This window comes from Leuresthes tenuis, unplaced genomic scaffold (assembly GCF_036924035.1).
Source record: "Leuresthes tenuis unplaced genomic scaffold, fLeuTen1.0.hap1 SCAF_12, whole genome shotgun sequence".
Classification (NCBI taxonomy): domain Eukaryota; kingdom Metazoa; phylum Chordata; class Actinopteri; order Atheriniformes; family Atherinopsidae; genus Leuresthes; species Leuresthes tenuis.
In genome coordinates, this window is record NW_027325366.1 from 25,812,208 (window position 1) to 25,825,480 (window position 13,273).

Sequence of the window (13,273 nt, forward strand, 5' to 3'; positions counted from 1 at the left end):
AATAAATTTGTTAATAATACTCAATCACTGCTTAGACCAATGTTATATATCCTAACGAGGAAATCTCTCTCTCTCTCTCTCTCTCTAGATGAAAATTCAAAATTTCCTATTCATCACCGAATGTACCATCTTCACAATTACAAAATAAACTCCAGGCAACAGCCCATAAAAGCAGCAGTTCCCCACATTAGCCAATTAAAACTCTTAAAAGAATAGACTGACCATGAAGTCCAGAGTTTCTGTAGTTGATATATTACTTCATGAGTCAACAATTTGAGAACAAAACCGGCAATTAAGTATATAACAGTTTGATGTGAGTTACCGGTCATTTGCATGGCAGCTCCAAGCTGTTGAGCAGATCAAAATTACTAGGGATGGTGTGGAGTCGAGAGCTACAGTCAAACATAGTGGCGACAGCATTATGCTGTGGGGATGTTCTTGTTCAGCAGAGATGAACAACCAGTTAGATTGAGATGAAAATTCAAGTGCACAGATCCTCCTAATCCATGTCTGATTTAATTGTTTTTCACAATTAATTTGTGCATGATTTGAAGGTTTACTTAATTTTTGCTGAATAAATACACAGTGGTTGAAAAGGAAAAAAAGGCAGATCTAGGTGTCAAAAGCCTCTAGTGCAGGAGAAAACGTTGTCATCCTTCACATGATGGTCGCATGGAATGAAAGATCTGAACCTCCAAAAGTCATGTGTCACAAAAATATCTGTTTACAAGAAATGTCACTTAATTCAAACACGTGGTTAAAAGTTTATTTTCTCTCCACAGTGCACCCTTCGTGTTAACCGCAAAAAAACGTTTATTGACATCCAAAAGCTGAAGAGGCTAGGTTGTGTCACTACTTTCAAATCTGTCACATAAAACATATGCCACACATCACGAAGCATTACTATTTGTTTCTCTGGAACTGCCTGTGTGTGTAGCTAATTAAGTATTTCATCGTGCAGAACACGTGATGTTTGATCTGTGTTGTTTCACTTGTAGCAATGATAATTTTATCTTCTTTCCTCACCAATCTACACTAGAAAGCTGTGCAATGCTTCTTCCATTTCCTCCTTTGGATAGACTTTTGTTCTGCAGCCAAAATGCGGGATTTAAACCAAATTAGCCGTGCCTCGGGGATGCCCAAAATGTGCTTTTTATTTTGAAGCCAACACCAGCCAGTTATGCACACTCTCATTATCATCTGAAAATAGTATGAGAAGCAGCCATTTCTTACCAAGTACTGGCTCCATGGCAGGTACAGAATTGCTCTTGACAATTTGCTGATTTGCTGAGTGTCTCGTCTCCAGCTATTTATTTACCTTTCTACTGATTTAGGATATTATCTTAATGGCTACTCTTATTAAATCATCTTTACTGAATATTTTCATTTAATTGAAAAAACAGTAACTGTGTGTTTTCTTACAAGTGAAGAATTAAATACCCGTCATAATGGTTTAGTTTCATTAGCCTGATGTATAAAAATGATCAGACAGCCCTAACCCATTAAAAGTAACAACATAACCGTTTGTGATTCTCAAGTCACATGATAACAGACGCCCAACAATACAGTTGCCGCTATTTTTAAGCTTTTGGTCTGATGCAAATCAATTCAAATCCCTCTGGCTCAGAAAGCACCATGACACATTATGCCTGGCAGCAAACTGCCTCCACAAATAAGGAGCCAGTCTGAGAATTCTCATGAATTTCACAGTGCAATCAAAGAAAAATCTATCAGTCACAGGTTTCTGTCAAAGCAAATCAACAAGACCTGAAGAACCAAGCTATGTCACATTTGAATTCAGGCAAACTCTGCACTTTGCTCAAACTACTTTTCTTGCTGCATTCAACATTTCATAATGTTGTATAATAGTTTGTTTGTTTGTTTGTTTCCCCAGACCATATCGCATCTGTCAAGACACATCTGTCTCAGACATTGACATTTCTTGATCTACTAAGATCTCCACTGCCCCGTGGAGCATCACAGACATCAGACACTGTCAAATCTATTTCAGTTTGGACCCTCGAGCCACCTACAGTACTAAACAAGTGTTCCACATGACATTATCCAGCACAAAAGAGACAAGAGAGGCGAAGGCTGGAGCAGCTGAGTCTAAGACTGACCTGTGTCGCTCTGGCTGAAGACAACCATGGTCTGTCCGCCCACTGTGTGCATAGTAAAGGAATGATCCTTTGGGCCCTGCACCGATGCATCCTTCTCCCCTACAGCGTCTATGGCAGCCAGATCCTCACTCAGACTGAAACACACCTGAGAAACACAGCTTAGTCAATTACAAATCAACTCCTTATTCAATAAGGTCCGATATGATATGGTGAAACTTTATTGATTCTGTGAGGAAGCTGAGTTGGTGCAAAAGCGAACAGAGAAGTGATGCAAGGAAGAGGAGAGCAACAGAGAAAAGTAATTAAGAGCTATGGAGGACTGGCTGTGAAGAACCAGAAACACGGATTCAGTAGTGGGAAGAGAAAAACGGTGACCTGATCCCCATTACAAATTAAGGAGTCGGTCATGGTGTCACCCCTTATCAGGTAAGTATTTAGAGTTGCCTCACCTCCGTTTTACCTTGTTTCCTGTCAAGAGTATGAAAAAAAAAAACAGAAAATGAATCCCTAGTAAGTGTTGTAACCATTTATTTTCACAAATGTTTCATCTAACAGGTTACAATAACAACTGGCAGATTAGCGTAATAATGACTTTATCAGAAATTCAATTAAACTAATAATTGCAAGAACTTATTAGGGGGGAGGGAGGACCCAGAGGCCTTCTCGTACATACTTCCCAATGGTAATCTTTCCAACGTCTCCCTTCTCTGTGGCTTTGTCCCATTGCTGAGATAAATACTTGGGAACCTATTCAAAGATAAGGCCGTTTGAGTGGTTATTCATATCACAATGGCCAGTGAAGTTTCAAAGAAAAAAACCTAACAAATGGGGGTTCGTATGCTTGTGTCTCTGAAAATATGTAAAGAGATAATTGTTTGGAAAATGCGTATGCGCAAATTAGCGGCTGACACGTGTTAAAATTACGCGTTTCAGTCCTATAAGTTAATATGAGTCAACTCTGATAAGGATAATTTGATCATTTGCACATGAACAAACCTTAACAATCCACAAGCCTTTACTTTGTCTGACTCCAGTTAGATTAACCTCCGTTTTGTCGGACATTGTTTGAAACACAGTCAATACCTCGGCAGCCTGGACGGTACACTGAGCGTCTGCCACATAAAACTTCCTGTGACGTCTTGCATGAAAATGGATGGAGATCGTTGAACAGAGAGCGAAAAAATTCATCTAAATAGGTTATTGTGGATTTCTACCATATATATATGATCTTCCTTATGTATTTTTTTTTATATGAAATAAAAAGATAATTACACCATATGTGAATTTTATGTCACTCGCTTTACAGACTTTATGTAGCTTATTCATTTCCAACCTTGAACAACCTTAATAACTTAGTTCATCACTGAGAAGTAGGAGTAAACTATTATATGTGAGAAAAGAGCGCCTCATACAAGTCAAGGACAGAAGTTAAAGCGTGCTTTTACACCGCACGTCATGGCTCTTCACCGGAAAGATTTAATAATGTATATATGTGCACAAAAAAATTAGAAGGGGCTACACCGATCCTTTTTCACATCAAAGCTTCTGATTATATTAATTAATCAGTGAGAATCAGGTTAATTTTACAGAAGTGCTTACAAACAAAATACCCTTCTCCTCCTTCACATTTTAATAGTCTCAAGATTGAGACTCCACAGACGTGGTCTAGCACTGCCATAAACTGCCATATTTGAGGGTAAATCTGTGTACACATATTTATTTCACTAACATTAAACAACTAAACTACCAGCTGGTTAGAGACAACTACCATTGCAATGTGTGTAGTAAGAGTCTCAATCTCCCTTTCTGCTATGTCTTAAATACCTTGAATCCTTGTGTTTAGATTTCAACTGAAACATTGTAATTCTGGAAAGATTTCCAGTTGGAATGTCAATTTGAATAAAAAGGTCATGTTTCCATATTTATTTCATACGTTTCTTTTTTTTTTGTTTTTAAGAAAATAACAAACAAGGCAAAATATATGGACAATTACCTGACCCACCCAATAAATAGATAAATCTGACTAATCGATGAGAATATATAGTTTTTTAAAGACAATGTAAATAACAACATTAAAACTGTACATTGAGATCTATGACTGTACGTGTCAGAAAATAATTAAAATCCAGCATTGAGCTCTTCCCTTAGGTTCGTGTCACTTTTTACCAGAGATCAACACAAAGCATGCATTCTTTTTCTGTGAAGATGACTCCAGCTGCTGTCAGATCTCATCTGTGAACCGGGCGACATGTCACCTGCATCGTTGTTCAGCCAAGGATACACTTTTCACATTTTTCAAATTATCTTTGTACATGAGTATGTGGGCATATCTCAGTGAATATTAAAAGTCAAATTAGTGTTAATAATTGAAATTAACAGATAAATCAGAATAATTTGTCCTTAAACTTCTTACAATCCAAGCAATAGAAACATGAAACTGTGATGATGGACTGCGATGGCGTTAACTACATTAGAAAATGGATTTTTTTTCGAATGGTGCATCATGATAAGTTAAGAATAATGCAGCAATTTTTGCATACATACTTACTTACTTTTAACATGTAATGTTTTCTTATTAAAAAACATGTATTTCCAGCATATGGGCTCTTTGACATGAACTCACTGTTGTAGGTAGGTGTAAGCCATTTATGCTGGGTACTAATTATTTTAGTGAATAAATTAAGTGTGCGGGGATTGACACCAGAGTAATTCAAGATCAGCTTTTAAGATCATTAACATAAATAAGTGGAGTGTCACTTGCATCTAATTAAAGAAAAATGCATCAGCTTGCATATCAAGAAATACAGGAGAGTGCAAATAAGAATTTTGATGGATATATTGAATGTAAGACACAAAACTGCATCATAGTCCCTTTTCTTAACATTATGTTTCGTGTTCTGATTAATTTTCTCACAGTTTGATATTGATTCGATAACCAGGACACACAGACTTTCATGTCGTTTGGTGCTGATCAAAATGGTTGGTGAATCACACATTACTGCTGTACGTGTTCGCTGAATAGAATTTCAGACCCAGTCTTTTGAGCAGAACATAAAGTAAAGATCAACTCAGAGTATAGAAAAATAAAGGTTTTATTTGAATCAGGAAAAGACAAAAAACCCACCATGACTAAGTTGATATCTAGTTATGCAGTTTAGAGAGGGAGTCATTTCCTGAGTACTTTTTAATTTGTGAAGTTCACGCCATTATTAAGACATAAAATCAGACAGAAAGTCATGTTATGTGGCAAACAACTTCTTCATATGCCTCTTTGATTTAATTTTACACAGGCAGCATTCATCTGTTACCTGCTCATTTGGATGTGTTGCCATCTTGTGGACAACCATCAGAATGGAACTGCTGGAACCGAATGAAAGAATGAATGAATGAGATAGCATGAATATAAATACACACATTTATTTATCATTTTGCAACACAGTTTACTGTCACTTATCTGTCCAATATGATGGGCTTCGAGGTAAAATAGTGTGGCAATAACATCTGATCAAGCAAGCAATACAAAGACCATGACACCATTTAGTTCTATGACCACATCCATTACAGAGGGTTTTATGTTTTAACGAGATACAAATCATAGTATTCCACAAATGAAAAAGACTATGGAACAGAAAGTGCAAAGAGAGAAAGGCCCCACGACTTCTTGCACCCTTTATTCAACAGTTTGGAATTGGATCACGACCATCATCAAACACAACCCTCATTTTCATCCTAACAGTAATTGCTATGCTGTTGCATTGACAAAATCTCCTCTCATACAAAGAGGCAGACAGATAGGCAAAGTACCGGTACTCCAAATGCATTTCTTGTAATTCATGCTATATCATGTGCCACCGGCTGTCCCATTTTTCCCACGATGACAGACACACTCAGACACCAACTGTGGTGTTGAGGCAGGTAATAAAAGTCTTATAGTCTTGCACAGTGTGCATTAATATTTGTAATTGTATTGGTTCTTGTCTTTTAGAGGTTATAGCCACTGTAACATTTGGGGATAAACATTGTTATCTTGATATCTTAGGCGCACCACTATGAAGGACAACTTTACCACTCAACAAAACCATTATCCAGGTCATGCCCTACATGTCACAAGGATAAATGTCACTGTCAGGGTAGAAAGACACGAAAGAAAAAACTTGACGTGTAATTTAGTGAGCACTTTGTCCTGCACGAGCAGAAAAATAATTAAACACTGCCTTTTTGAATACTTTCCATTGTGCTGGACAAATAAAAGGTAAGCAATGACCAGTATCTACAGTAATGGCCTTGTGAGGTGCTCGATGTCACTATTTCCGACCTTTTTCAAAGTCATTTTTGAAAGTAACAGCAGTGTGAAGCTGTGGTCTATCAATCTGGAACATTATCACTTCCCGTGCCCCACGTATATCTCTCAGCAGTGCAACTTTGTAACACAAAGAGTCACTCAGAGTCATTGCAGTCAGCTAAGCTGTCAGCACATTCACATAAAGCTCAACACAGTGGAAGCTCTCGTCTGCGTCAAGACATTCAGACCGAGCCTTCAAAGTTTCCCAGCCTCCTGCCTGCAGTTGATCAGCATCATTAGCTTGTGTGGAAAGCACGGTGTGTGCGTTACACTTGGTGAGACAATGAAGCCTAAGTCTAACTTCCTCCTGTTACGCCTGTTCAAATCTCTCTGCAAAATACCGACAGTCTTCTGACTGTCCTCTGGGGTTGAAAGATTCAGAAATCCCTTTTCATCGGGGATAAAATTAAACTGGCACAGTCTGGCTGATGGTTTGGCTTTCCCAATCAAGGTCATCCTCACACACACACAACTAGGTCAGCTGACCAAACCTCTCAGATAAGGAAGAAGACTGATTGAGTTGCAACGTTTCATTTTCACTGCCTGATTCCCTTATTTTTCTTTTTAGGAACCTATGATAATTTTGCCCAAATGCAACATAAAGCACAGATAGCTGTGCTGTAATTTTTACAGTAAGTGCTCACAGTTGGCTGAAGAGCTGTTGCCATGGCAGCCCCCACTGGGCAGATGCAGTCTTATAAACTGGAAGCAAAAAAAGAAATGGAAACAGGGCCGATTTGGAATGAGACTGAGGAAAATGTTCATTGTTACGATACAGCCATATCAAACGTAATGTTAGCACTGATTCTAATTCTACAGAATTGTGAATCCACACAGAATTCACTGCACCTGGCATGCCAAATCATTCCTCCAGCCCTGTGTTAAACTCGGTGACAGCAATCTGATTTGCTCTCTGGAGGAGATAATGTTTACTTCATTAAAAAAAGTTAGCCACTTAATAAACTTGTTTATCTGTGAGACTGCAATCACAATCATTCACGGTCTGAAAGGGTTAGATATTTGGCATTTATTTATTAGCTGTAACTATAGGTTGTGTTCAGTAATATTGCCAGGCAAAATGATATTTTGAAGTATATCATGTGGATGTTTCAGAACATGTTTTGGCATTTTCTTGATTGTTCTCAGCATGCACCAACAGTGCTGGAATTGAAATCTGTGTGGATTTCAAATAAATTGAAGTTAATAGACTGACATTCAGGGGAGTAATTTTCACTTAAAACAATGAAATAGCACCATGAATCACTCTTGAAGTAACATGCTAGCTTGAATGTAATAGCCTTAACCACAATGACTGAAGTGGATTTCGGGGATGATTGATTTCTTTGTGTTGGCGTAATTTAGTCAGTACAAAGCAAAATAACTCAAATGTGTTTACGAGGTTGAAATTCATGTAGGTCTGCTAATCTTAGTCAAAAGCTCTATTATTTCATATGCTGTAAAGGACAAAAAGCTAATTGAATGTGAAATGTAAACTTTATAAACTAAAAAGATTTCCACTCAAAATGCACTCACTTTAGATCTATGTCCCACTCTAATTTCAGGTTTAGTTTTAGCTCCTGAAAAGGCTTTTAAAAAATAAACTGCACACTCTGCCATCGAGTGAATTGGATGGTCTGACATGTACACTAAAACTTAGCTTATTTGAACCCATAGAAAGTTTGCTCCAAAGCTCAAATATGTTGTGTATGTGAACTGCTCTACATGGGAGAGTTATAAGTAGTATAGATTGATAATATCTTGGTGTATTTTCGTACAAATACACTGATGAGCCTGATGGGGGCGCCACAATCAAAGGTCTTTCTATTCCGCCATAACTTCCGGGAGGCCAATCACTTATAAAGTTAGTAGAACACATCCTGATTGTTCAAGTTGTCTGATACTGATAATATTCTGATTTAAAATCAATCTCTTAACATGTTATGTCAGTGTCTTGAAGGTTATTTAAAGTTATCAAAGCAAAAATTAATTTTTTACATGAAAACAGAAAGCATGTCTGGTTGAACATGGGTTAAAAGTCCTTTCAAATGGTTCACATATTAAGATAGATTAAAAAAAAAAATATACAAATTCTACATTGATTTTCACTTGACTTGCCACCAGAAACTAGCTGCTATGAAAAGAAAATCTAAATTTGTCTGTGTATTCAGTTTTTACAAACAGGTATCACAAACCCTTTTCACTGCGACTGCTCAACATGCTGCTCTATGCTCTTTTTCAAGCACTGTTCACTAAACTTGACCATGAGTCAGTGCCACCTTAGATTCTCTCCTTCATTATTAGATGCAGTATTTCCACAGACGGCTCTCAAGTTTCCCTTTCACTCATCACTCAGGCATGCACATCTAAGGTTACTGCTTTGTTTAATTCATTGTGCTCATTGTATACTTCTCTGTCAGTGCAATTTATCTAATGACTATGCTTTTGAACATAAAAGCTGTCAATCTAGATTTTTGTCACACTTCGTTATCTTATAATCCATCTGAGGAGAGATTCCTGTTTAAACAACCTACATTTGCAGGCTCTGGACCTGTAAAGTAAGGTATTGACAGACCCTTGCTTTAACCGATCTTTGAAGTAATTTGATGTGAACCTGCCTAAGCCCTCAGAAACGTACCCTCATCCAGCATTAAGGGGGGGGGGGGGGGGGGGGGGGGCGACGACACGACACTTCATGATGCTTTGCGTCAGGCAGTATGTTTCTTACTGTGTGGGTTTCCATGTGACATTTTGCTCTGAAGCACAAAACAGGTGGTCTGACTTCACTCATGAAAATCCACAGCATGAAAACAAAGCTCATGAATGAATGTGGTGGTCCTGGATATTTATATATCAAGTTACACACATGCGCACACAATACATTTCTGAGAGTGCAGAGGGGAAATGATCAAGGAAAATAAAGCTAGCATTTATTCTTGCTTCCATCTGAGACTCAGAGGACACAAGCCCCAGAAAGAGACACAGACACGCTGCTCCCACCAGAGTTGCTGTTGTTTTAAGAATTTTAGGTCAGCTTCACCACCATCATCAGCACTCTGCTCTGTAAGATCTGCATATTTTTGCTCAAAATAAATAATCTTTACATCCTGCTGCGTACAAAAAGTTAAAGCCTCATACAGCTAGAGGATGTGCTACTTCAAACCCCACTGCATACACTAGAAATGTGTTCCAGAGCACTAATGTACTCTACGAATGAACTGAATAATAAAAACTTGACTGGCAAAAGTATCAGCGTTTATCTGACGTTTCTCACCAGTTTTACACACAGTTTTGTATCTCAGTATATTCAGAAGTTCATTATGCTTTTGACGTTGGGTATTAGTGTGCGTTTCATCAGTGTAGTGGCCGAAAAAGTATATTTCTCAATGGTGTGGTTTGGAGTCACAAAATTGAGCAGTTTTTGCAAGTAGGATATCCCACGAGGGCTTGAGTCCAGCACTTCAGCATGTGTCAGAGTCATTGGTTCAAGATGCCACTCAGAAATCTCTGGTTTATCAACCAGCTGCTGTATTTACATGGAACCTTATTCCACTCTATATCTGATCTGCATATAATGGCTTTGCGTGTGTTTCTTTCTTGACTTTCCACATAAGTGTACTGAAAGCTATTAGCGACTGCTGGAATCATTTACTTTGCGGTGTGGTCATACCATCTGTCCATCCATCTATATTTTGCTGCTTACCTGGATCCAGGTTGCAGGGGCATCAGTCGAAGCAGAAATCCCCAGACCTCCCTCTCCCTTTCCAAGGCACGCCAAATCGTTCCCACGCCAACCTATACATATAGTCTCTCCCCCTCCTGGGTATGCCCAGAGGCCTCCTCCCAGTGGGACGTGTCCAAGACAAGTCCTCCTGTGTGGTCATACTGTAAAAATAAACTTAGCTCTGATACGGTGACCCTGCGGTGCAAAACACAGCAAGATGAAAACCTTTTAAACACATGACAATGAAACGGAGAACAAGACATTTCTTTAAAGGTTTTGTTGTGAAAGGTTTTTCTGTTTCCCACCTCATCATACCGATCAGTTTATCAAAAGATATAACTGGAATTAAATTAAAATGTAATGGAGCATCAGCTATCTGTCTCTACTTCAAGGCCATGTCAACAGTATCAAACTAATAAAGGCTTATGTTTCTGTGTAAACATTTAACATTCTTCAGCTTATCAAAGGTGCTCTAGTCTCCTAACTTTGTCCATTTGGGCATATATGTATATGCCAGAGCTGCTCTTTCTCACATTGGATACCTCACATTAAGCAGATATGTACCTGATCCACCTCCTGGTCACTTTTTTGACATAAGAAAATTTGAAATGTTACAAGGCAGACTCGAGCTCACCTGACACAAGACCTGAGAGATGCTACTGAACCTTCAGTTGAGCCATTTACTGTCCGCAGAAACCTCATCAGAAATGGTCTCCATGAAAGAATGGCTGTCAAAAAGCTATTCTTAAGGCAGGGAAACTGGGAGAAAAGGTGTGCCAAATGGAGCAAGAATCTGTGGCAACAGGTCTTATGGAGTGAATAATCCTCCCCAAAGCCTGGACCTCAACATCATTGAAGCAGTGTGGGATCATCTTGACATCCAAAAAGAGCTTTGGAATGTCCTTCAAGAAGCCTGGAGAACTATTCCTGGGGACTACTAAAAGAAACTGCCAAAAAAGGCTCAGGCTGTATTGAAGAAAAAAGTTGGTCTTACCAAATATTGACTTTCAAGCTTATTTGAATTCTTCAACCTCTGTTCTTGCCTCAGATTTAATGTTTGCAAATGATTCAATAAATCACTGGTACTATTTGCTGTTTCAGACTACAGATTGTGGAGAACATAAACATTAAACCTTGACAGTTATATTTCTTTCTCTGGGGATCATTTGAACATTGGCTCTTGTAACCAGTATGGACAGTAAAACTAAGATTTTCTGGTTGTTTCTTTAGCTTTTGCTAACATTTACATTACTATATAGCATTGTGGGGTTCAGTGGAGTTCACATGCCAACAGGACAGAACCGCTAAAATATAAAGTAGTCAACAGCTCCCCCATTCCACCTGGTTCTTCTTGGTACCGTTGGACATATCCAAATGCTGGATGTCTTTCAGAAGCTCTAGAGCATCAAATTGTTGTGTTTTTGTGGATGCTCTGAAAATGATGGTTTCCTCTCAGAACAGAACAGTGTTCAGAGATATTAATGCAGTGCTCAGTATAAAGTGTTTATTATTGTTGGAGTGGCAGCACAATAGAACTGTTTTTGTTGTTGTTGTTGTTGTTGTTGTTGAGGATTGCCAGGGTGATTTAAAGCTGCTGACAGCACCAGACGCTTACACTGCAATAGGCTCCACCTGTCTCTTTTCCTCTATCATTTGCATTGATGGATATAGCTTGTTTGCTTGCCTGACAGGCTTCTCCACTAGCACCGCCCTCACCAACCACTGCTCTGTCCTTCCTCTTTATCAGATACTGCAACGCTTCTTCTGCGTCTTACATTCGCCTCCTTGCCTCTGTCTGTCACAGACGTACACATGTTCACACTTGCTAAAAGGGGCAAACTCAGTTTCTATTTGCATACGGTCCAAAGCCAAACAAAGAGATAAATCTTTCAATAAATGGAATCAGGTGCACTTGTACTGAGTGGATCAGGCTCATAGATAAACAAATTAGGTATGAGTTTTGGGTAAAATATTTTGTCTTTCAGTCCCGACTTAAAAGAGGCGAGGAGAAAATAGGAGAAAAGTAGAGAAGAGATAAACTGAAAAGGGCCAGCTGGATCTAAATATCCAGTGATGAACAGAAAAAACCAGAACACAGAAAATGAACATGCTTGACTGGTTTTAACGCTGGAGTTCATTGACCCTCAGCAGCAACATGAGCGACCAACAAATGTGTACATTTCTCTCAGCCTCTCTGACTGACACACAGGGGAGAGACAGAGGCCCCGAACAGTACCTGTGTGTAGAATAATCCTTCAGTGTGGTTAACACCTCTGTCTGCAGAGGGATCTAGCAGCTTTCTGTCGACCTTTGTTCCACAAACACTGTTGTGGTGACATTTCGCTCAGTACACAGCATATGTTTACACCTCTATGAGTTTTTTGTTCCCTTTTTCATTTGATAATTGTGTTGTTTTAAAATATGAGTGGGGTAAATCTGTAATATTATTGTGCTGTATACACATACATATATCTGTCAGTCAATACGAATTATGTCCTATCTAATTACTTGTAGTAGCTTCATATTGATGTAAATACTGTACACGCACATGTTCAGTAAAGGTTGGGTTTTAATACTTTTATCTATTTGTTTTTCAACATCAAACATAACTAGATCTCGAGTTCCTCTAGTTTCTGCATTTAAAATATCTAATGAATTAACATACAATAAGAGGAGCTTTTATGCTCTTTTTAAGCTCAAATTTTTTATGCCTTTTTTATGCTCAAAATGATTATTTTCTGTTTTTGAAGTATACTAAGTAAAAAACTTGAAAAAAAAACAATTTCAAGTTAAATCACTGTTGACAAAAGTGGGAACTTGGACGGACGAACTGACTTTGATATAGTCTTGTAATTATCGATTTTAATTTGTCAATATACAGGGGCACTATTGTCGTCTCTCAAATTAGCGTTTTTCTTCACACGTTTTAAAGATCTTTTATGAGATTATAAGATAATAATTCACTTAAACTGAAAGCTAAATCTACTGCCATGCTCTACAATTGATCGCAGGGGCAGCGCCTTCATTCGGCACTTTCCGGCACACTTCGTCGCTGTTGATATCGGGCTCGTCGGTCGTCGCCTCACCCAG

At 38.5% G+C, this 13,273-nt stretch overlaps 1 protein-coding gene across 1 annotated transcript in view; it reads right to left on the reverse strand.

The window, feature by feature from the left end:
• LOC140319591 (general transcription factor IIF subunit 2-like) overlaps nucleotides 1-3,182 on the reverse strand; it is a 42,203-nt gene extending 39,021 nt beyond the window's left edge. The window contains exons 1-4 of the mRNA XM_072397285.1: nucleotides 3,117-3,182; nucleotides 2,794-2,867; nucleotides 2,570-2,588; nucleotides 2,121-2,265 (exon numbers count right to left, since the gene is read on the reverse strand). Coding sequence (XP_072253386.1) covers nucleotides 2,121-2,265; nucleotides 2,570-2,588; nucleotides 2,794-2,867; nucleotides 3,117-3,182 — 304 coding nt within the window. The remainder of the gene's footprint in view (nucleotides 1-2,120; nucleotides 2,266-2,569; nucleotides 2,589-2,793; nucleotides 2,868-3,116) is intronic.
• Nucleotides 3,183-13,273: the final 10,091 nt, after the last annotated feature.